We start from the raw sequence: 25,827 nt of genomic DNA on the forward strand, positions 1-25,827 counted from the left end.
CATCCGAGACAACTAAAAAGCACATTCCCAATGTATAACAACAGTACAGATATTTATAAACACAGTTTATGGGATGCTTCAGTTCATACAAAGAAGTTTGACTTCATTTCAATCCAAAATCCATGTTGGTCTTCACAAAATAACAGCAGAATATGATGAACCAGTAGCTGTAAGGAGGTGATATGATCCTCGGTCAGATCTTCGGACTAGATATTGAACTTTTCTGTTAATAAAACAAAAATAAAAGGGAAACATTCATTATTAAAAAACAATACAAAATGCATTACAGAATTCACATACAGAACACATTACAAAATACTTTGAAAATAATTATACATTTATGTTTTGCACAAAAATACTCACTTTGTTATAAAATTGCTCTTCGTCTGAAGAAATGTTCATGTAGGCCTATTTCTGTGCTCCTCCAAAGTCCCCAAAGCAAATCTCCTGAACACATTTATGGATTTAAAAACATATATTTTAAACTTAAACAGCATATAAAGCAAAAAAAAAAAAACTTCCAAAACCATTATACGAGTATGAATTGCTCCATCTGAGGCTAAGACCTAAACTCAACTGCCGCATTCATATAATGACAATAACACATGACTCTTAATGTTAAACTTGATACTAACAGCAATATAAAACATATCACCTCACAACTCTCAAATGTAATTGATCAAAATTTTATTTATTAAACATTTACTTACCATTTACAGTGAAGAGACGACCTTCTGCTTGAACTGCATCATCCAAAAACACGGTTCAGTGTGTGCTGTAAAAAGTGGGAGGTCTTCTCTATTTAACACCCTAAGAGTTAACAAACTCCACTAACAAAACACTGTAGGAGTTAATTTAAAAAAAAGTGGTAACACTGTGTTTTGACACCAACTCTTTATTTTTATAGAGTTAAATAAAATAGTTTTAACTCAATTCAGTGTTAAATTAACTCCAAACTCTTTATATTTCCATTAACACCGTAATTTTAACTCTGCTAAATTTGCTGTGTATAAGACTGTATTTAGCACTCCAATTTAATTCATGTTTGTTAAGAAAACATGAGGGGGGGGGCACAAATTCTTTCTGTGGGGTTAATGCCCCCCTTCACCCCCCACCCCTTGGTGTATTGCAGTGGTCACCAATCCTGGTCCTGGAGGTCCGGTGTCCCTGCAGATTTTAGTTCCAACCCTAATCAAACGCACCTGAAGTAGCTAATTAAGGTGCTTCAGGTGTGTTTGATTAGGGTTGGAGTTAAACTTTGCCCATGACCAGGATTACCACATGTGTGTTGTCTCAGAGTCAACAGGGATTTTTTTGTCCTATATCTCTCATGCTATATGCATGTCATTCTGTTAAATCCTATTGTTTCTGAAAGTCACAATTTTCTATTTAAAATGACATCACATGTCGGGGGGGGGTGGCCTTGCCAACCTACTTATTTTGTCTTTTCAAAATGATTGCCATTTCAATAAGCACATGTTATGAAAGATAAAAAAGCTGAGGATGAAATTCATAAGTTAAGTAAGTTTTTAAAAAAAAAATTATTTGATTGTTTCTTGTAAGTAAATATCTCAGAAATATTTGACTGCATTTTTAAGGCTAGTTACTTTATTAATGTCCATTGTAGTGTACACCAGGACTTTGTATTTATGTCTTTCACTTCTTGTAATAGGGAGTTCTATGACAAATGCTAAGAAGTTTTTGAATTGGTACCACTTAACAATAAGGTTGTATTTGTTATAATTTTTAAATGCATTAACTAACATGAACCAACAATGAGCAATAATTTATCAGCATTTATTATAGTCTTTGTTAATTAATGTTAACACAATTGTTCATGTTATTTGTTAATTATTTGAAATGAATCCGCTTTGCGTTGTGCTGCATTACCAACTTGGGTGTTGATTACTTAACAGGTACATTTTTTTAAAAAAAGTTTGGTAATACTGAAATTAATATGAACTAAGATTGATAAATGCTTCATAAGTATTGTTCATTGTTATTATTAGTTAATGTTAACTAATGCATGAACTAATTTTAACAAATACAACAATAGATTTTCAGTGGGTCTGAACCCACTTTCCTTAAAAAAGTGTCTAGGACTGCCCTATTTCAGTTTTTCTAAATGTACTAGTAAAGGCATGTGTTTAAATAAAATTATTTTTTTCTGTCAGCAGCTTAGACCCTAATGTTTTGTCAGAAACCCCTGATGATCTGTATAGAACAAAAACGTTTCGGGTTAAAAAATATAAATTTTATTATTATTACTTCTAATTTGTTTTTCTATTACACACTTATTTTTTCACAGTGTGTAGCTCATACGACACTGTAACAAAAAGTACCTGTGGAGAAGTCAACGAGTAGAGCAGAGCTGAGTGACGAGTTGTAGTATCTGTTCCGGCCTGTAGGTGACACTGTTGACAACACATTCATTGAAAATCATCTTTTATCAGGTAATTATAAAACAACTTATTTATTCAATTCTTGATAATTAAAAGCTTAATAAACTTTAAAAAATATATACAAATGAAATAACTTTAATCAAAAGTTCAGGCAGAATTGCAACAATCATTTAAACGGATCAGGCAGGGCGCCGGGATGGCATAACTGGGGGGGGGGGGTCCTTAAATACAATACACTGTCATTATCATCATCATGGGAAAAGAATGAAAAAGAAAACTGCGAAGATAAATAGACATTATTAATGAAACTGAACTTCAGGGCTGCGGTCTATAGCAAAAACTAAGTGACTAAAATAAGTTAAGTTCAAGCTTAATTAAGAACTGAAACATAATTACTTGAAATAATATCAAATAAACTTAACCCTTGTGCATCCTTGAGGACATTTTTGGCTTTTTCAGTTTTTTTTTTTTTTGATAACTGCCTGCGTTAATGCTAACTGCATAAAATTTGCCACAGGTGTGTATTTTTATTGGAATTTTAATATTTCACCTTCATTTCCTTTAAAAAAATCTATTTTCTACTAGGTACACAAAATACTTCCTCTCAGGACCTTTTGGATAAAAATGTCCCCATTGAAACCCATTAAAACTGCGATTTTTAATCCCGGTGCCATTCAACTATAAAATGATGCAATCTTTGTTAACAGGCTGTCATTCTGTTGGCAAGACTTCAAAATTTAAATATTTACTATTTTTTTACCAGATGGTGCCATTTTTTTAGGTTTGGCATATAAAGCAAATTATCACTTTGTTGTTTTCTGCTGTTTTCGCCTTATGCATATTATAGAGCCAATTAGATATATTATGAAGCTATAATTGCACATATATACACAAACTCCTTTCACTTGATACAAACAAGATATAGATCTTGCTCTCTTGGCCAGCTGAGCTGACAGCCAGGCACGTTTATGTTCCTGAGTCATCTGGTTGAAGATTTAAAAACATTAAAGTGCTGCCATCTGTTGAGATACTGTAGCACAGCATTTATCATTAATTTATTGAAACTTAATTAAGTACAAAAATGACAAACTATATATAATTTTCTATTTGTACATTTTTATACATAATTCCAATAGTTGATTTTAATGTCTTACTCTATATGATCCATGTTGCTGTTCTTGAGGGTGATTCTGTTCTTCAGCCAGCTCAGTTTAGGAGTTGTGCCCATTACCTGACATTCGACTTAGAATGATTCCTGCTCCTTTTTATTTATTTAATCATGGATTAACTCTCTTATCTCTTACCAAATCTCAGGCAAATGATTCAACTCATAAATGAAAAACGGCGCAGTGGAATTTAGCAACACAGGTTGCGTTTCCTTGATTTATGTTTCCGATCTGCATTAGTGTCTATGAATTACATAGCCTAAAAAATTACGTCAACTTGTTACATCTAAATATTTTTTTCAACTTAAAAAAGTTTACAGGGAAAGGTAGAGAAAAAAATTATAAGAATATATAAATGTAACAAGTTGATGCAATTGTTTTACTTTGAAAGATGCACTTTTTTCAAAATATAAGATTGTATTTAGCACTCCAATTTAATTCATGTTTGTTAAGAAAACATGGGGGGGGGGGCACAAATTCTTTCTGTGAGGTTAATGCCCCCCTTCACCCCCCACCCCTTGGTGTATTGCAGTGGTCACCAATCCTGGTCCTGGAGGTCCGGTGTCTCTGCAGATTTTAGTTTCAACCCTAATCAAACACACCTGAAGTAGCTAATTAAGGTGCTTCAGGTGTGTTTGATTAGGGTTGGAGTTAAACTTTGCCCATGACCAGGATTACCACATGTGTATTGTCTCAGAGTCAACAGGGATTTTTTTGTCCTTGGTATCTCTCATGCTATATGCATGTCATTCTGTTAAATCCTATTGTTCCTAAAGGTCACAATTTTCTATTTAAAATGACATTACATGTCAGGGGGGGTGGCCTTGCCAACCTACTTATTTTGTCTTTTCAAAATGATTGCCATTTCAATAAGCACATGTTATGAAAGATAAAAAAGCTGAGAAAGAAATTCATAAGTAAAGTAAGTAAGTTTAAAAAAAAATTGTCTTTGTTTCTTGTAAGTAAATATCTCAGCAATATTTGACTGCATTTTTAAGGCTAGTTACTTTATTAATAATGTCCATTGTAGTGTACACCAGGACTTTGTATTTATGTCTGTTTCACTTCTTGTAATAGGGAGTTCTATGACAAATGCTAAGAAGTTTTTGAATTGGTAACACTTAACAATAAGGTTGTATTTGTTATAATTTTTAAATGCATTAACTAACATGAACCAACAATGAGCAATAATTTATCAGCATTTATTATAGTCTTTGTTAATTAATGTTAATACAATTGTTCATGTTAGTTTATTCATTATTTGAAATGAATCCGCTTCGCGTTGTGCTGCATTACCAACTTGGGTGTTGCTTACTTAACAGGTACATTTTTAAAAAAAAGTTTGGTAATACTGAAATTAATATGAACTAAGATTGATAAATGCTTTATAAGTATTGTTCATTGTTATTGTTAGTTAATGTTAACTAATGCATGAACTAATGTTAACAAATACAACAATTTTCAGTGGGTCTGAACCCACTTTCCTTAAAAAAGTGTCTAGGACTGCCCCTGGACCACTTCAAGACTATTTCAGTTTTTCTAAATGTACTAGTAAAGGCATGTGTTTAAATAAAATTATTTTTTTTCTGTCAGCAGCTTAGACCCTAATGTTTTGTCAGAAACCCCTGATGATCTGTATAGAACAAAAACGTTTCGGGTTAAAAAATATACATTTTATTATTATTACTTCTAATTTGTTTTTCTACTACACACTTATTTTTCACAGTGTGTAGCTCATACGACACTGTAACAAAAAGTACCTGTGGAGAAGTCAACGAGTAGAGCAGAGCTGAGTGACCAGTTGTAGTATCTGTTCCGGCCTGTAGGTGACACTGTTGACAACACATTCATTGAAAATCATCTTTTATCAGGTAATTATAAAACAACTTATTTATTCAATTCTTGATAATTAAAAGCTTAATAAACTTTAAAAAATATATACAAATGAAATAACTGGGGGGGGGGTCCTTAAATACAATACGCTGTCATTATCATCATCATGGGAAAAGAATGAAAAAGAAAATTGCGAAGATAAATAGACATTATTAATGAAACTGAACTTCAGGGCTGCGGTCTATAGCAAAAACTAAGTGACTAAAATAAGTTAAGTTCAAGCTTAATTAAGAACTGAAACATAATTACTATAAATAATATCAAATAAACTTAACCCTTGTGCATCCTTGAGGACATTTTTGGCTTTTTCAGTTTTTTTTTTTTTTTTGATAACTTTGCCTGCGTTCATGCTAACTGCATAAAATTTGCCACAGGTGTGTATTTTTATTGGAATTTTAGTATTTCACCTTCATTTCCTTTAAAAAAACTATTTTCTACTAGGTACACAAAATACTTCCTCTCAGGACCTTTTGGATAAAAATGTCCCCATTGAAACCCATTAAAACTGCAATTTTTAATCCCGGTGCCATTCAACTATAAAATGATGCAATCTTTGTTAACAGGCTGTCATTCTGTTGGCAAGGCTTCAAATTTTAAATATTTACTATTTTTTTAGCAGATGGTGCCATTTTTTTAGGTTTGGCATATAAAGCAAATTATCACTTTGTTGTTTTCTGCTGTTTTCGGCTTATAGAGATATATTAGATATATTATGAAGCTATAACTGTGTGGGTGTGTTGGTATGAATGTCAGAGTGTGGTTTGTATGTGTGTACCGGAAATTTTATGTGTGTGTGTGTGTGTGTGTGTGTACCTGGTAATTATCACGTTGTGGTGACCAATTGTCCCCACAAAGATAGGAATACCAGTATTTCTGTGACCTTGTGGGGACATTTTGAGGTCCCCATGAGAAAACAAGCTTATAAATCAAACAGAATGATGTTTCTTGAAAATGTGAAGAAGTAGAAGGGTTTCTGTGATGGTTGGGGTTAGAGAATGGGGTAGGTAAGGGGAATAGAATATATAGTTTGTATGGTATAAAATGCATTACGTCTATGAAACGTCCCCACAAAACATGGAAACCAGAAAGTGTGTGTGTGTGTGTGTGTGCGTGTGTGTGCATGTGTGTTTAAACAGTTTGAATGAAAAAAATATATATTGTACAAAACTACAACCGCTGCAAAAGAGGTGTCGTTTTTTTTTTCATAAAAAACAGCAGTGGCATTATGTAAACAAACCAGCATTTAAAGGGTTAAAATTTTGAAAATGAATGAATGTTTAGTCATTGTGATTAGAGCTGATGTTGGTTAAAAGAAATGGCATAAGTGAAAGTGGAAAAAAAATATACATTTATAATATTTTTATGACACTTTTTGGACATAGACATTTTGTCCCCTAGCAAAATCTTCAGTGTTAAATCTACACTGCTGGTGTTTATATGGGTACCACCAGACCTGGTGGTACCCATATATACACCAGGAGTGTTAATATAACACTGGTGATTTTGCTGTGTATGAACCTATGTGTAACATTTTTTAATTGATGCACAAGGGTTAAGTACAACCCCAAAACAGAAAAAGTTGGGACACTGTAGAAATTGTGAGTAAAAAAGGAATGGAATAATTTACAAATCTCATAAACTTATATTTTATTCACAGTAGAATATAGATAACATATCAAATGTTGAAAGTAAGATATTTTGAAATGTCATGCCAAATATTGGCTCATTTTGGATTTCATGAGAGCTACACATTCCAAAAAAAGTTGGGACAGGTAGCAATAAGAGGCCAGAAAATTTAAAAGTACATATAAGGAACAGTTGAAAGACCAATTTGCAACTTATTAGGTCAATTTGCAACATGATTGGATATAAAAAGAGCCTCTCAGAGTGGCAGTGTCTGTCAGAAGTCAAGATGGGCAGAGAATCACCAATTCCCCCAATGCTGCAGCGAAAAATAGTTTTCTGAGTTTCTCAGAGAAAAATTGCAATAAAATTGAAGTTATCATCATCTACAGTGCATAATATCATTCAAAGGTTTAGAGAATCTAGAACAATCTCTGTGCGTAAGGGTCAAGACCGGAAAACCATACCGGATGCCTGTGATCTTCGGGCTCTTAGACAGCACTGCATCACATACAGGAATGCTACTGTAATGGAAATCACAACAAGGGCTCAGGAATACTTCCAGAAAACATTGTCAGTGAACACAATCCACCGTGTCATTAGCTGTTGCCAGCTAAAACTCAATAGGTCAAAAAAGAAGCCATATCTAAACATGATCCAGAAGCACAGGCGTTTTCCCTGGGCAAGGCTCATTTAAAATGGACTTTGACAAAGTGGAAACCTGTTCTGTGGTCCAACGAATCAAAATTTGAAGTTCTTTTCGAAAAACTGGGATGCCATTTCATCTGGACTAAAGAGGACAATGACAACCCAAGTTGTCATTAGCGATCTTTTCAGAAGCCTGCATCTCTGATGGTTTGGGGCTGTATGAATGCGTGTGTCATGGGCAGCTTACACATCTGGTAAGGCACCATCAATGCTGAAAGGTTTATCCAAGTTCTAGATACATATGATCCCATTCAGACGTCGTCTCTTTCAGGCAAGACCTTGCATTTTCCAACATGACAATGCCAGACCACATACTGCATCAATTACAACATCAAGACTGCATAGAAGAAGGATCTGAGTACTGAAATGGCCAGCCTGCAGTCCAGATCTTTCACCCATAGAAAAGATTTGGTGCATCATAAAGAGGAAGATGCGACAAAGAAGACCTAAAACAGTTTAGCAACTAGAAGCCTGTTTTAAACAAGAATAGGACAACATTCCTATTCCTAAACATTGACCCTCTTCCGGCTGTTCCTTATATGTACATTTAATTTTTCTGGCCTCTTATTGCTCCCTGTCCCAACTTTTTTTGGAATGTGTAGCTCTCATGAAATCCAAAATGAGCCAATATTTGGCATGACATTTCAAAATATCTTACTTTCAACATTTGATATGTTATCTATATTCTACTGTGAATAAAATATAAGTTTATGAGATTTGTAAATTATTCCATTCCTTTTTTACTCACAATTTCTACAGTGTCCCAACTTTTTCTGATTTGGGGTTGTATTAAAGGCCCACTAAACGGTAATAAAATGACAAAACAAAGATATAAATAAATGAAAATACTGAAGTAACAGATCCACAGCATCTAAGGCTACATTAAAGCTAAGTTAAATGTTTGTGGGGATGCTTTTTTATTACGGGAAGCGTTATAATAAAGTTATAATGTGCAGAAAAATATATTTAGTATTATTATAATGCTACGCAAAAGTCTCACAAAAAAAGAGAAAAAACTGAAAAAAGGAAACTGTTCGTGTACAGTAATGTGCAATAATTTTAATAATAACGAAATAATTTGGAAAGTGATATCTTTGATTGTTTTTACGTACATAGATGTGTCTCCCCGCATATCTTTTTTTATACGCACTTCCTTGTCACTCTCTGTGCTGTTTATGGTCCTGGATGACTCTTTGATCTCTCTGCTGCCCGTCTGACCCCTCATGCTTTGGGATTGTTCACTGTGTGGTGAACAGCATACAACAAAGCATTCCAGACTCCTCCCCAATTGCTACATTTGGACTGGATTTTGCTGGGTTAACATAAGCAAGTGTTCAGTCAGTCAGATAAGGCTGTTCGGACAAGTCTTTAATGGCTAACCTCTGTAACAAAGTGGAGAAGAAGAGGATGTTTTGATTGGCCCCACCATTTCTGCTTATCATCCTTTCAAACCTCCCTTTCACCATCATCTTAAGGCAGGATGGTCGTAAACATTCCTTAAGGAATTGACAAGTTGACAATGGTGATGCCGGTGGCACACGAGAAGTGCAATCTTTCTTCAAACTCTGTTTAAAACAAACAAATACATAAAATAACATATTTTAACTTGTATGCTCATCTTGTAAGTTCATGATTAGTAAATTGAGGGCCAGCTGTATATGCTTATAGCACTAGTGGACATTCAATAACGTTGTTTTTTAAAATAGTAATTAAATCAGGCATTATTACTGGCCTTTATTAGGACCCAGCTAAGGATGTTTGATGTCATCTCAGTTGAATCACATGTGACATCTTGATATGGAAGGATAGTAGCTGTTTTTCAATGTCAAGGAAGGATCCTCGGAAGCCAGAATTTCGAAGATGCTACTTCATCGACGTCCATCGTAGGACTGTTCCAATATCGAGGATCCTTTCAGCCAAGGACTGAGTCCTTTGTTCGAAAAATATCCCATATACAGGAAAGGATGCATATGTGTATCCTTCGCGCTCTTCGCGCGCTGAAATCACCCACAATCCTATGTGTGCAGCGCCGAAAGCACACCTTTCAATGAAGTGCACTTGCTAGCCTGTTCCATTTACGTGTTCTCCGAATGCTTAAGAGGAGCCTCCCCTAGCCTCTGAAGAAAGTGACTTGTAAGGACTAGTCCTGCTAAGGAAGTATCCTTGACATTGAGAAACGGCCATTGTGCTGGTGACAATCTGATTGCATCATCTTGTTGATTCATGTTGTGTGTGCGTGCATCAAAGAGTAATTTGTATTCTTTAGTCAATATTTGTGAATTTTGTATCTTTATGCTTTGGAAATAGAGAGTTTTAAGTTGTACTCATAGCATTGCTGCAGCACACCATGTGCACATGATAACTACTATAAAGACATATTACTAAACTAAATGTTGATTGTTTCTATTGTTAAACTTAATTGATAGTTTAAGTGATTATTATTTGTAATTGTATTACATGCATTTGTTTATACAGTATAATTTGTTTCTTTAAACTTAAACCATACACACCTGTTCTGATAAACATAAGATATGCAAGACATGAAGATTAAACTGTTCAGTTTCTATAAAGAGTGGTCTGTGAGTGGTGTGTGCACATCTCACCAAAAAGACAAATAATCATAAATGTTCTAACCGAGCATTCTTTGGTGGTTGCAAACAGGAAGTAATCAACACGTAAGTGATTTTATTACATTTAGATGTTATAATCTGTAACATGTGGTCCTTCGAGCCGGATAATGCAACTTCTAAAGTATCAACAAAGTTAACACATAGAGAGGAGATTGGTGATGCAACAGTACGTCCCCGTCACAATACACACCTACCAAATTACCTCAAAGACTATGAAGTTGATTATGTGCCAGAGCAAAGAACTGCACACATACCACCAGACCACTCCAACGAGGGAGAACAATTAATTGGTGCCACAGAAGGTATGCTGCTACCTTAGAAAGGACATGTCACTCAAAATCTCTCTGAAAAGCACTCATCACTGTTATTTACACAATTAAATCTGGTTCATTCATCAAAACGGCTAACAAGTAACAATGAGGATCGAACCTCATACCTTACCAAAATCAGTATCACATAGAATCAAAGCAACAGGATCAAAGAGATCCACGTTACGACCAAGATACACTAGTAAAACACAGTAAGGAGCAGTTACATGTTCAAAATCAGAATGACAGGATTGATGAAATCATTGATAAGCTTCAGAGAATTAAGGTCCATTTCAAACCTTCTCCTTCCATATCATTATCACCAGATCGAACATCCATCAATTCTAGGGGTAAACCTGCTGAACCATTACCACCATTATCCAAGGTAGCATTACAGACGTGATCACAGCCCCGAATTCAGACCAGAGAGACCATTTATGCCTTACTGCCCTCTGTCTCCACCTAACCAAGAGAACCTACTATTCCTTATTTCGTAAAGAAAGATCCCCTTGAGTTTGCAGGGTTAAAAATTGCCCTTGACAATCTTTTGCCAACTGATTCTATAGAGCGTTTCAAGTTTCAGATACTGATGGATCATCTGAAGCTGGAAGAGGCATTACTAATTGCTGATTCTTACAATAATGGCACATATCCATACAGCTACGCAATGCAAGCTCTCACAGAACTATATGGGCAGCCTCATCAACTAGTGCTTAAGTCCTAGGAGGGAAAAAGTCCTAGGAGGGAAAAACCCTTGGGAGATATATATGTATATACACACATATAAACGGATAAGGAGATTAAGCGGAGATTAAGCGGGTCCTGCCGGTGATCGTTGGTCAGGCATCAGCTGGGCATCACGTTGAAGGACGACCAGTAGATCAGAGGTGTGTCGACTTTCACATCTACCGGAACTTGGTCTGTTTGTCCCATTGTCCTCGGGGACGAGGACGAGACGGGGAGAGAAAAACAAAATCATATTAACGTAGGGGTCGTTCTCATGTAATGCAAGTGTCACACAGTGATGTGGTTTAATCAGCTTAGTTTCAGACAGACTAACTATTGCGGCATAATTATATTATCCACAGTTGAGGATTTTGCAAATTGGGGGCCCACTGCGACGGTATATATGGTAACTAAGGGTCACCTTCCGATCTTTAAGAGAAAATGAAACCTGTCGACCCGTTTGACTAAGGCCTGTAAGGCCTGTCGTCGTTAATGCAGGTTCAGTGGCAAACGGGTCTATATTGCATACTATTTACAAGATCACGAAAAAACGCCAACATCGCAACCTGACCATACGTGTCAACCCGTTTGACTAAGGCTGGAGGCCCCACTGTCGTCGTTAATGCAGGTTCAGTGGCAAATGGGTCTGTATGGCATACTATTCGCAAGACACATGAAAGCGCCAAAATCGCAACCCGACCATACGTGCCAACCCGTTTGACTAAGGCCGGAAGCCCCACTGTCGTCGTTAATGCAGGTTCAGTGGCAAACGGGTTTGTATGGCATACTATTCACAAGACACACGAAAATGTCAAAATCACAACCCAACCATACGTGCCAACCCGTTTGACTAAGGCTGGAGGCCCCACTGTCGTGGTTAATGCAGGTTCAGTGGCAAACGGGTCTGTATGGCATACTATTCACAAGACACACGAAAGAGCCAAAATCCCAACCCGACCATACGTGCCAACCCATTTGACCAAGGCTGGGAGCCCCACTGTCGTCGTTAATGCAGGTTCAGTGGCAAACGGGTCTGTATGGCATCCTATTCACAAGACACACGAAAGTTCCAAAATCGCAATCCGACCATAAGTTAAGATAAGGTTTTTATTTATTTATTTGGTTGGTCTGTGTTATGACCGCGAGTGCTTTGTTCCGTACAAATAACTATCTCGAGTTAAGTACCTTTACTAGACAAATTATGCGAATGCTTTGTTGTAGAGAAAGGTTTTAAGTCTAGATTTAAAATTATCGACTGTGTCTGATTCTCGGACATCGGTTGGTAAATCATTCCAGAGCTTAGGGGCTAAGTAGGAAAATGACCTTCCACTTTTAGACACTTTTGATAGTCTAGGGATAATCAAGAGACCAGAATTTTGCGACCATAGTGTGCGTGATGGATTGTATTCTGATAGTAATTCTCTAAGATATGAGGGTGCTAGGCCATTTAAAGCTTTGTAGGTAATTAGTGATATTTTAAATTGTATGCAATATTTAACTGGTAGCCAGTGTAAAGATGCCAGAATTGGGCTTATGTGGTCGTACTTTTTAGATCAAGTAAGTACCCTTGCAGAAGCGTTTTGAACTAGCTGAAGCTTGTTTACTTGATTTGCATGGCATCCCCCGAGTAGCGAGTTACAATAGTCTATTCTAGAGGTCATAAAAGCATGGATAAGCTTCTCTGCGTCAGATGTAGACAGTATATGGCGTATTTTCGAGATATTTCTAAGATGGAAGAATGCTGTGCGGCAGACGTTGGCGATATGACTATCGAAGGATAAGTTGCTGTCGAACATCACACCTAAGTTCCTAACCGTGGAAGATGGCACCACAGTGCAGCCATCTATGTGCAACTTGTAATCTGACATATTTGGCACATGTACCATAAAATTTGGGCGACGGAATGAGGACCGTTGGGGTATAATTTAGTGTTTAACCACCAAAGCAGTATATCTCCACCTTCTGTCTCATGCTGACTCTGATTCTTTCCTCATGTCTCTCAGATGGTTTATTGCTCGAAGAGGAAAACCCTACGAGTTGTACTCTGACCGAGGAACCAATTTTAGAGGTGGTGACAGTGAACTTTAAGAAGCTTTCAAAAATCATAATCCCCGCTTGCAACAAGAACTGGCCAAGCAGCAGCTAGGTTTCCACTACAATCCATCTAACGCCCCTCATTTTGGTGGATCCTGGGAGAGGGAAATCCGATCCGTTAAGACTGCCCTGTATACTATCTTTGGGGCTCAAACAGTTACAGAAGAAGTGTTCATGACCCTTGGGGTATGTATCTTCTGACTAGGGCTTGCATAGACTAGTCGAGTAGTCGAGAAATCGACCACCACCACCAGTACACCAAGTGAAAGAATTTTTTCCTTGGCCAGCAACACCGTCACAAAGCAAAGATCAAGCTTGCATCCATCTCACGTCGATGCTCTTGTGTTTCTAAATGCAAACCAGCGATCCACGAGCTCGACCAAAGACTATGTGTTGCGCAAGGAAGATGGCGACGATGACTAAACTTTCAAACAGGTTGAAGAAAGATGTATTAGCCTTTTCTGGTCGTTCCTTTGCTCCCTGAATTGCTAATACTTGTGGCTGAGTTGGATATGTCTTGACGCGTGCAGTTAAGTAGATGAGTGATAGAGGTTGATCCAATTTGTACAATGAGCATTTATTGATGTTGATAGAATGTTATAATGTTACAGAAAACTTGAAGTAAAATAAGAAAAACAATTAAACTAAAGCAGTCTCTTATATGGCACACCACCACACGGTCAAAAGACTGTTTGCCCTTTCAGCCACCCCCAGTTGCTGTGACTTCCTGTTCTTAAGGCCTTTCCCTTTGGGCTTCACCTTCAACCTCCCAACAGTCCTCTAGGTGGAGTAGACAGTCCAATGGCCACATAATAGTCACTTACTATTACTGACAAGAAAGAAATATAAAATTAACACAAAGCTCGATTTGGCTCCTACATTCCGGCCCCTAATTGTTTCTGTAGAGGCAAAAACAATTATTTTTTTTTAATTAATAAAGGAGCCATATATACTTGCAGCTTAACTTCTCCAAAACATATATTCCATTTATTTAAATCTTATAGTAAAATTCAAAATGAAACTCAAAATTTAAAGAGTCAACTTATCTTCAATGTTCTTGAATATTCAGGACTTCTTTAGAGAACCTTCGTCACCCTCTAACAGCAAGCAGATTTTGGACACTGGCCTTTCCAATACACTTGTCTTTGTTTTCAGCTTCACAACTCGGACATGACCTCTGGCATCAGGTTTGGCCTCAACAATTCTTCCCAGTAGCCACGAACTGCGAGGAGCGGTATTGTCTGCAATCAAGACAATGTCCCCTGGGATGAAGTATCTTCTTGCTCTTGACCATTTTTGTCGTTCTTGTAGGAGAGGGAGATATTCCAGAAGCCACCTCTTCCAGAACAGCTCAGCTATATACTGGACCTGTCTCCAGCGTCTTCTGTGGTATATATCCGACCTTGAAAAGACTCCAGGGGGCAGAATTGGGTTAGTTCTGAGCAACAGAATATGATTCGGTGTGAGGGCCTCAAGATCTTGTGAGTCACTAGACACTTTTGTAATTGGACGGCTGTTAAGAATGGCCTCAACTTCACAGAAAACAGTGTGTAGTCCTTCATCGTCTAATGTTTGTTGTTTTAAGACTGAATATAAGACATGCCTTACCATTCTGATGAGGCGTTCCCAGAACCCACCATGGTGAGAGGCTGTAGGGGGGTTAAAGCTCCACTGAATTCTTTCCTTCATCAGAGTTTGGTGGATCTTTCTCTGATCTAAAGTTCTCAGTGCTTCTCGTAGTTCTCTTTCTGCACCTACAAGGTTAGTGCCATTATCTGACCTTAGGTGTTGTGGCTGTCCTCTTCGACACAGAAACCTTCTGATGGCATTGATGCATGAGTCTGTACTTAAAGAACAGGCTACCTCTAGATGCACTGCTCGGCTGGTCATGCAGGTAAAAATGACACCATATCTCTTCATTGTGCTCCTTCCCCTTTTTACTTCAACAGGACCGAAGTACTCAAGGCCAACGTTGGAGAATGGTGGTAAGTCTGTAACTAGTCTTTCACTTGGCAGGTCAGCCATCTTTTGTTCGCCGGCTTTACCTCTGTGCTTTCTGCAAGTCACACAGTGAGAGAGAACCTTTCTTGCAGCAGAGTTACCTTTTGTTATCCAGTATGTTTTTCGTACCTGAGATAGCATGTGGTTCCTTCCTCCGTGTCCAGTTTGAACATGGAAGTGGCGTAGGATCAGAGTGGAGACGTGGTGGTTTTTGGCCAAAATGGCAGGGTGTTTTCTTTCCTCAGGCATTGCTGTTCTTCTGAGGCGACCACCCACTCTAAGGATTCCATTGTCCAGCACTGGATCCAATCTGTATATGCTACTGCTCTTTTTCACATTGGAAGCGCCCTCTTGCAACATGTTAATCTCTTCAGGGAAACTTTGTCTCTGTACATAGGAGAGAATAGCCTTTTCTGCCATTATCAGATCATCAACTGTTATTGCTTCCTTTATGTCATCTTTGACATGCCCTATTGTCCTTCTGGTTACCCTTTGAGTTTTCTTACAATCTTTCTTTGAGTCGTTTCTTTTTTGCACAAGGCATTTTAATGCTTCTTTAACTTTGAGGATCCATGCAACAGCTACTCTCAACTTCAGCCAGTCTGAAAAATGATTGAGCAACTTGTCTGTGGGCTTTTCCTCAAATGTCTGCATGATTGCATTCACTATTGCAGATTTCCTCACCTCTGGATCATCTTCACAAAGTTCAACATTGTTCACAGATTCATTTGGTCCAGAGATCCATCTTGGGTTCCTAATGAACCTTTCTGCACTCACACCTCTAGAGCAGTCATCAGCAGGGTTTCTCTTTGTGTCAATATATCTCCATTGAAAGACTTGTGTAGCCTCCCTAATTCTAGAGGTCCTATTTGCCACATAAGTATGAAAACGTTTGTGGTCATTTGAGATGTACTTTAAAACAGCTGTGCTGTCAGTCCAAAACACTGACCTATCTGTAACTGGCAGCAATTCTTCTTTCAACATTTTATCCACTTTGACTGATAAAGCTGCAGCTGCTAACTCCAGCCTTGGGATGGTCTGCCGTTTTAAAGGAGCTACTCTTGCCTTGCCAATCAAGAATGCTACACAGACCTTTCCTTCCGCATTTGTCATTCTGAGATAGCTGACTGTTCCATAGCCTAGCTCGCTAGCATCAGAGAAGTTGTGAATCTGGTTATGCACTGACTCACCAAAATCACTTGGCTTAAAACAACGTGGAACTTTAAAGTCTGTGAGTTGTGAAAGACTGCTGATCCACTTGGTCCACTGGTCAGAAAGTGTGCTGGGAATGGTCATGTCCCATCCAAGGTCTTGTCGGCACAATGTTTGCAATAACAGTTTAGCTGGCAAGGTAAGTGGAGATAGAAAGCCTAATGGATCATATATAGAGCTTACCATTGATAGAATGCCCCTTCTGGTAAGTGCACGCTCACTGATGGTGATGTTGAACTTGAAGGAGTCACTTTGGACACACCATTGAAGTCCCAAGGCTCGCTCCATGGGCAATTGATCTTTGCTCAAATCCAAGTCCTTTACCTCTTTAGCTAGGTCTTCTTGTGGAACAGCCCCAAGCACAGCTCTACTGTTGCTTATCCACTTTGACAAATAGAAGCCTCCTCTTTGACAGACTTCCGTTATGTTTGATATTAGTTCCATTGCTTTTTGTTCTGTGGGCATTGACTTCAAACAATCGTCTACATAAAAGTGCTCCATGATTGTGTTTATTACCTCACGAGGGAAGTTGCTTGTATTGTCCTGTGCGGTCTTTCTGAGAGCAAAGTTGGCTATGCTTGGTGAAGAGACTGCACCAAACAAATGAACAGTCATGCGATATTCTACTGGAGCATCATCCACATTTCCTTGAGGCCACCATAAGAAGCGCAGGAAGTCTGTGTCACTTTCAGTCACCTTGACCTGGTGGAACATGGCCTGTATGTCTGCCATCAGCGCTACTGGTTCTTCTCGGAAACGTGTCAGTACTCCAATCAGGGTGTTTGTCAAATTTGGGCCTTGGAGTAATTCAGAGTTAAGGGATGTCCCCTGAAAAGTTGCACCACAATCAAACACTACTCTAATGGTCTTCTTTTTTGGGTGATATACCCCATGATGAGGGATATACCAAACCCTTCCATCAGTCCTGTTCAGTTGTGCAGAGGGAACCTTTTCAGCATAGCCCTTGTAAATTACATCACTGAGGAACTCTGTATACTCCTTTTGATAGTTCGGGTCTCTTTTGAACTTCTTTTTCAGATTCAACAGGCGCTGTTCTGCAACAATGCGGTTGTTGGGCATTGTGATTTTATCTGCTTTAAAAGGTAGGTTAATGCAGTAGTGACCCGCTTTCATTTTAACAGATTCATTGACAATGTTCAGGAATTTCTTGTCATTCACTGACATTTCACTTTTTTCTTCATAGGCTTTCTCACTGAAGTCTGTGTTGTATTGACTCACCAACAATTCTTGCAGGTTGACCAACGAGATCCTGTTTGCAGTCACTGTGGACACTTCCACATCTTTGCTGCTACCTCCCAATGGACCATTGATTACCCAACCTAGCAACGTTCTTACAGCATAAGGTCCATCTTCTTGTGAGTTTATTACCTGCCAAGGTTCCATAACATTTGCTGCATTCATTCCTATGAGCAAGTCAATGTCACAGTCTATGTGAGGTAACTTAACTTCACTAAGGTAAGGCCATTGTTTTAAATCTTCTTGTTTTGGGATGTTCTCTTTTGTTACAGGCATACATTTCTGTGTGTAGACATCAGGTAAAGGAATGAATGTCTTGCCATTAAGTTCACTGACTTCTAAGCCTGATACTAACACACTTTTTATGGGTTTCTCCTGTGCCATTGTTCTCAGCAGTACGGTCGTTTGTTTCCCCTCTAGACACAACTTCTGCGCCAGCCTCTCTGTGCAGAATGTTGCCGAACTGCCAGGATCAAGAAGAGCATAAGTTTGACTAATTTTGTTACCTTTAACAGACTTAACTTGCACAGGAAGGATTGACAGTGCACATTTACTGTTTCCGGCCCCTGTATGGCCACAAGCATTTGATGACACTTTGCTGATACATTTCTGTGACTGCTCTGCTGACTTTGAGGCATGACCTTTAGTCTCAAAGTTGATGTGAAGCACATTGGGATGTGTTTGTTTGCAGATGTTACATGTAAGACGGTCTTTGCAGTCCTTGCTCATGTGCCCTTTACACAAACAACCAAAGCAGAGTCCTTTTTCCTTTAAAAGGTTTAACTTATCCCTATGTGTTTTCTTCTTGAAGTGGGAGCAGTTCTCTAAACAATGAGCACCATTACAGCAGAGGCATGGAGTTTTTACATCACTGTTCATGCTTGGAGCAGCTGGAGTGCTCAGTGTTGTTACATTAGTTGCATAGGTAGACTTGGGTCTAAAAAGGGTCTTACTTACATTGGGCCTTTTATTCCTGCTTGCAACAGTTTCTTGTATATCTCCAAATATTGGGTTAGAACATATCTTGGCCTGTTTCTCAATGAACTGTACAAGGTCTGTAAATGTAATCCTACTGTTGTTCTTTGTTTCACGTACCGATTCTTTAATATTCGCTTGGATTGGCTTCATCCTTCTAACAATCCAAGATCGCACATGCACTTCCTAGACTTCCGTATCTGGTTTTCGGATCCAGTATTCCTTTGATCCGAGTGTATCCATCCAGAGCACTCTTTTGACTAAATTGTATTAGCCTTTTCTGGTCGTTCCTTTGCTCCCTGAATTGCTAATACTTGTGGCTGAGCTGGATATGTCTTGACGCGTGCAGTTAAGTAGATGAGTGATAGAAGTTGATCCAATTTGTACAATGAGCATTTATTGATGTTGATAGAATGTTATAATGTTACAGAAAACTTGAAGTAAAATAAGAAAAACAATTAAACTAAAGCAGTCTCTTATATGGCACACCACCACACGGTCAAAAGACTGTTTGCCCTTTCAGCCACCCCCAGTTGCTGTGACTTCCTGTTCTTAAGGCCTTTCCCTTTGGGCTTCACCTTCAACCTCCCAACAGTCCTCTAGGTGGAGTAGACAGTCCAATGGCCACATAATAGTCACTTACTACTACTGACAAGAAAGAAATATAAAATTAACACAAAGCTCGATTTGGCTCCTACAAAAGATATTCGTTCTTGTTATTACGGTTGAAAACTTGGTAAATATAAAATTATTAAATGAGTTTTATTCATGTTTTTACTGTTTTCCTAATGTTTTAACTAAATACGCATTCACAGAGTTTTGAAGTATGATGCGAATTTTAGTATTAAAATATTGTGTGCCTGAATGCTTGTTGAAAATAACCAGTGAAGGTTGAAGTAAGATTAATGTTGTTCTTGTTATTACTGCTGAAAACTTGTTAAATATTAGTTGATACTTATTATATAAGTTATTAAATTGTTACTGTATGCAATTAGCCATGCACATATAGTTTGCATATACGGCGCAAATGTTATGAATGCGTGCAACTATTTAATTGTCATTAATCTGTTACATGCAAACTTAAATAGCCTATGTAATGTCATAATTATAATGTTTTGAGAGTTTACTTTATTTAATTGTTGCATTAGGCTATGAATTAAATAAAGATTTATTGATAGGAACCATTTCATGTCTTTTCATTTGCTGTAGCATGGACCACGAGTAATCGAGTAACTCGAGTATTGTTTTGATAAGAAATCGTTTAGCAGAAATCAGTAGTCGTGCAACCCTGTAATTTAACTGTAATATAAAACGTATTGTCAGATGACCAGTGATTATATACACTTTAGTGAAGCAATGATGCTCTTTTATTTACTTAAAACAACAGGAAACATGAATAAAAAATGAATTAATAAAACCATCACAATAAACGTGAAAACGTCTTCACGCAACCTCTGGTGTGTGTGTGTGTGTACGCGCGTGTGTGTGAATGATTACCTTGATTAGTTTGTTACTGAAAATAAACCCATATTATACACACATTCACAAATATATACATTTATTTAATGCTCTAACAGTTGACTTAAAGAGTAACATTTTTAGCATTTTAGCTAAGCAGTAATGATATTCATCACCTGATAAATGGCTATTTACTGTCCTGCATTAAAAGTTTGATTTTAGATTTGTTTGCGCCAGGCGTCATTGTAAAACATTCTGACATAAATTCAGCTCAGTCACTTCAAATATCTATTCTTTGCATTTTAGTTTCCATCTTTTTCAATTCTTTAGTATTTTAGTATTATTTAGTAGTGTTTTTAGTTATTCTTGTTTATCTTTTGTTAATAAATTCCATTTTATTACCACTGTGTCTTACCAAGGGTCCTACAAGCTGGTCAGAATCTCACAAATTCCTTCAGATAAATTAGATGACAAACTCCCTCTATTTTACATATTTTCTTATTTGTTGAATGATCTATTTAGATCATTCTTATTGTTAAAGTGAAATTCTTCAGCTGGTGCCCTGAAGTAGAGGAGGGAGGGTTCATCTGACACACACGTGCACACACTTGAGGTGAAACCTCTAGTGTCCTGTGTATGGCATACCACCCAGTTGTTGCCAGTGTAAAAATCACTAAATTAATTTGTGCTTGTGTCAAAATCACTACAAATGTTCTAACTGGACTCTTCTAATAGCGCACTGGACTGGCTCTATCCTCGTTTCTCTGCCCTCTTGGATTTGTTATCCCAGGCAGCAACCCTGATATTTAGCTTTATTTATAAAGTCTTATTTATCTCCGCAGTTCGCTTTGAGGATTATCGTGACAGCGACATTACTAGCTCTTGTAAGTTGCATTTAAAAAAACGAATGTTTAAAACAGGCTTAAACATCAATGAAATGCTTATGTCGCTGAATTGCACTGCGCCTTTATGTAGGCTAGCTTGTTTTTGTTTGTTTGCCTGAGATTAGGTGTAGTTTTTGGATGAATTAATTTATACACATTATTAAAGAGCCAGTTAGATACCAATTTTAAGCGTCCTATCACTGTTTATTATTCCCGGACAACATGTTTAAATGCATGCAAGGTCAAAAAACACTGTCATTTTCTCAAAATATAAATTTAAAATTACCCCATTTCTCAGAGATCCCCAAACGATTCGTGTGAAGCCGATCAACGTCTGCCTAAACCCCACCTTTCAGTAGCATACTCTGCTCTGATTGGTCAACTGACAGAGTAAGCAAATATGTATCTATAATCATACTTACAGGTTGTGGTATGTAGCTATAATCATACTTACAAGTTGTTCCAAATTAACTCGGTACTGAACCATCTCTCATTGCCAAACGTCTAGTAAATCCCTCCGTGAAAAAGTAATTTCAACCACTGATTCTTCCCAGCCAAACGTTTAGTATATCCCTCCTTGAAAAAGTAATTTTAACCACAGATTCTTCATATTTCTTCCTCCTTTGTTACTGAAAACAACACAAACTGAAAACACAGCGTGACAAGATGTTTACACACTAACTAGCTGAAGTCTCTGTGGACAGGTCATATTTTTCTTTTCTCCCGGGCAAGGCTGTAGGCGAAGATTATGCTGCAAAGTGTTGGTATAACATGGATAAAGTCAGGCAGGAGATTCAATACTGCCCTACAAAGCGAAAGCGCAGTAACTACGCATTTGGTCAAAATTGAGTTAAGGGTTAAAATGGGCTTTGTGAGATCTGTTGTGTCTTGTGACAAAGTCTCCTGGTTAAATTTTGTCCCATTTCAGAGAAATGTGTGTGCCAAAATTGCAGTAACATGTTTGACTGGCTGGTGTTAAAAACTTTAAAGCCATTTTTCTCAGTTTCAGTGTTTGCGTAGATACTGCACTTAGCCTTTGGAGGGCAGAATACATATGACAACTTGTTTCAGCGATTTAGACTCGACTCCCTACTTTAGAAGCCAATAAATGTATTAATCGTAGACTTTTTAGTTCAACTACTTTGCACATTGTTTACAATGGACAGCTACATGACACACTGCAATACAGATCATTTTCGATTTTGGATCTGTGTGGCTCTTTAACAAAATTGTTATATCAAAGTATATGACTGTACTTCAGCTCTCCAGTTTAATTTATGTCTGTTGAAAACTATACCACAGGACCAATTTTCTCCACCATCGATTCTCATTTCTCACAAACAAGTTTTTAAAAATCCACTTAACTATGATATGTCTCCCCTCATCTTTCCGTAGGTATAAAAAGGCACATGGCAAACATCAATTTGAAAGGACTGCTAGGAATAATATTTCTTTTGAATGTTATTGCCATTCTGATATGGACCTATTCAAGCTGGCATCCTAATTACATATGGATTTCACGATTTTATAACAAACAGACAATCCCAGAGTCTTTAAATTCAATAACGCCCATCAAAGACTCAAAACACTTCATGGTGTCTGCATTCATCGACCACAGAATTGATGGGACCATTCGAGTCATCAGCATAATCAACAGAGAAAGTCTTCAGCCACTTTACTGCATTTACTGCAATACTGAACATGAATGTACAGCTGTTGAGACTGATGTCCAAATACACAGTGACCATTTTGGATTTCCATTTCATGTCTCGGATGTGATCTGTAAAGGTAAACACTTGCAAAATGCAACACATGTCCTCATCTCAACTAATGATTCAGTCAATCGACCCTCAGAGTTTCTGCCAATAAGGAATCGTGTAATGACTGAGACATTCAAGTATAACTTCACAGTTTGCATCTCCAACGTTTTTGGTGACTACAACAATGTGCTGCAGTTTGCTCAAACTATAGAGATGTACAAGCTTCTGGGCGTTCAGCGAGTGGTCATTTATAACACTAGCTGTGGACCCGACCTAGAAAAACTTTTAAAGCATTATGAAAGAGAGGGGATACTGGAGATTGTTTCATGGCCAATTGACAAGTTTCTTAATCCATCTCCAGGTTGGAAATCAACAAAAAACAAGGGTGACCTTCATTATTATGGTCAACTGACAACACTCAACGAGTGCATTTATAGACACATGTATCAATCTAAGTATGTTCTCCTGAATGACATCGATGAGATCATCATGCCTTACAAATATGACAATTTACCATCTCTTATGGAAAACCTTCAAGCTGCATATCCCACTGTAGGTTTGTTCCTTATCGAGAACCACATATTCCCCAAAACACAATTTGATGACAGTGGTCGATTCAAACGGCAAGAATGGAGTAAAATTCCTGGAATCAATATCATGGAGCACATTTATAGAGAACCTGACCGAAAGAATGTTTTTAATCCCACAAAGATGATTGTTAATCCAAGGTTGGAGGAGCAAACTTCAGTGCATTCCTCTTTGAAACACTTTGGTGATTCCTACCGTGTCCCGTTTCATGTTTGTAGGATTGTACATGTGAGAGTCCCACTGCAGGGCCATCTTAACAAAGATCAGCTGAATGTGGACAAAAGATTGTGGGACTTTGAACAAGAACTGCTACCAAATGTTGACAATGCACTGAAGCTTTCTGGTTTGTTAATGCCTTAGTCTCATTTGACATAATTTATTATACACTGAAAAAAATGATTCATTGAATTTAATCATTTTTTAAGGTAAGTGGTTGCAATCGGTTTGTTTAAGCTACATTTAAACAAAAGTTTTATATTTTACTTTGCTTTACTAATCTTTTTTTGTTTACATGTAGCTTAAATAAATTGATTGCAACCACTTACCTTAAAAAAATAGATTAAATTCAATGAATAATTTTTTTCAGTTTAATACAATTATAAACTTCTGTGAAATTTTTATTGTCTTTACTCTTATAAAAAGATCTACATTGGTTGCATTTTGGTTGCTGGTTCTCAGGATATTAGATTAGCTGGCAGTTTATGTAAAATGAAATGAAAGATGTGATTGTGAGATTGCGGACATTTAAATGTAAAATGTATTCAAATAAACCAGTCAGTTTTCTTGAAACTTTATTGTTTTGTTTTGTATTTAACTTGTAAACTGTGTTATTGTTCCAAGTAGAGAAGATGAAGTAAAGTGAAGTTGTTAAAGTGATGATTAGTTTAGACAGGAAACCACCCCTTACAAAAATTAACTCTTTTTTATTTACTAAAAATGCACATATTAAAAAAAAACACAGGTGAAACAGCTGATTTCCATTTTGACCAACGCAATCTACTAATAGCAGTGCAAATTAGGTTAGGGTCGCAAATAAGCAGAGCTCCTGCAGGTGCGTGTGACCTACTACCGCCTGATGCGTGAATACGTTCGATAATGTACGATGGCGAATATGTATGTTAAAAAAGTACAAATGTGAACAGTTTAAGGGAAAGGAGTTTACAATGTACATACGGCTATTAAATCCATGCATTAATGTACATTTTTAAGAGGGACTGCTGTATGTGTCAATCAAAAAACAAACCGTACTTAAAGCACTATCTGCAACTGTATCTTGATGTTATATTTATTTGTCCCTTTTTCATTTGTTTCTGTGTTCTTATTTTATCACTGACAGTTTACTTGATTATTTAATTACTTGAGAACTTTTTACTATTCATTTAATTTTAGGCAAGCATTTATGTTATCCTTAGTGGTCATACACTTCTGTTTTAAACCAATCATTTATTCTGCCGATTGAACTCCTTTGGAGTAGAATACAATTGTAGTTTAGGGTTTCTCTGACAACTGTTGTTACTGTATAGCCAACAGCACAACATATCCCGAGCATACACATCTTCCTCTGGTAATTTTGGCTGCTGTGACCCCAGACTAGGGCACGTAGCTTTGACCGGACACCAAAATGGCGGCGACAAAACACAGTGAAGTCATATCTTCCGGATAAATTTAAATTCTTATTCAACATTTTCTGTAAAAAAAACACCAGAAAAGACACTAGTATGAAATCTAAAAGCTATAATAAAGGTACAAAGCAGTTATTCTGAACCCTCCCCTTTTATTATGTATAAGATTTAAGCAAAGTCAATGTAAGTGAGACTGAATTATTTATCTGTTTAAATATGTTTCATTTACAAAACAATAATATCAATGATATTACGCAGCAACAAGAAATAGTCCCCTTAGTAACTTTCAATAGCAGGGGACTATTTTCGGGCACAAATAGGAAATATATCAAAACTCTTTGGTTATTTTTGAGCGCGATGCTAATGGTCTAATCAGATTCAGTGGATTATGCTAAGATATTCTAAAAGTGGTACCGCCAGACCCGGAGATCAGCTGAATGGATTCCAAAAAGGTTCAAATCAGATGTTTAACTTTAGGGGAGCGGGAAAGTGACCATATTTTCAAAAAAGTGAAGGCTCC

General features: G+C 37.3%; 1 protein-coding gene across 3 annotated transcripts; it reads left to right on the top strand.

Moving 5' to 3' along the window:
• The first annotated feature begins 1,276 nt into the window (after positions 1-1,276).
• Positions 1,277-24,474, top strand: LOC129414666 (beta-1,4-galactosyltransferase galt-1). 3 transcript variants are annotated; one of them, XM_073867734.1, is made up of 4 exons: positions 1,278-1,521; positions 2,309-2,453; positions 5,295-5,439; positions 22,733-24,474. In XM_073867734.1, the coding sequence occupies exon 4, from the start codon at positions 22,747-22,749 to the stop codon at positions 24,043-24,045; it is 1,299 nt and encodes a 432-aa protein (XP_073723835.1). In that variant the 5' UTR covers positions 1,278-1,521; positions 2,309-2,453; positions 5,295-5,439; positions 22,733-22,746; the 3' UTR covers positions 24,046-24,474. The 3 variants fall into 3 exon arrangements, with proteins under 3 accessions (XP_073723836.1, XP_073723835.1, XP_055024716.2); XM_073867735.1 differs by lacking the exon at positions 5,295-5,439 and having other exon boundaries at positions 1,277-1,521; XM_055168741.2 differs by lacking the exons at positions 1,278-1,521; positions 2,309-2,453 and adding an exon at positions 4,244-4,490.
• Positions 24,475-25,827: the final 1,353 nt, after the last annotated feature.

The sequence above is a fragment of the Misgurnus anguillicaudatus genome, chromosome 5, assembly GCF_027580225.2.
Source record: "Misgurnus anguillicaudatus chromosome 5, ASM2758022v2, whole genome shotgun sequence".
In the NCBI taxonomy this organism is placed as follows: domain Eukaryota; kingdom Metazoa; phylum Chordata; class Actinopteri; order Cypriniformes; family Cobitidae; genus Misgurnus; species Misgurnus anguillicaudatus.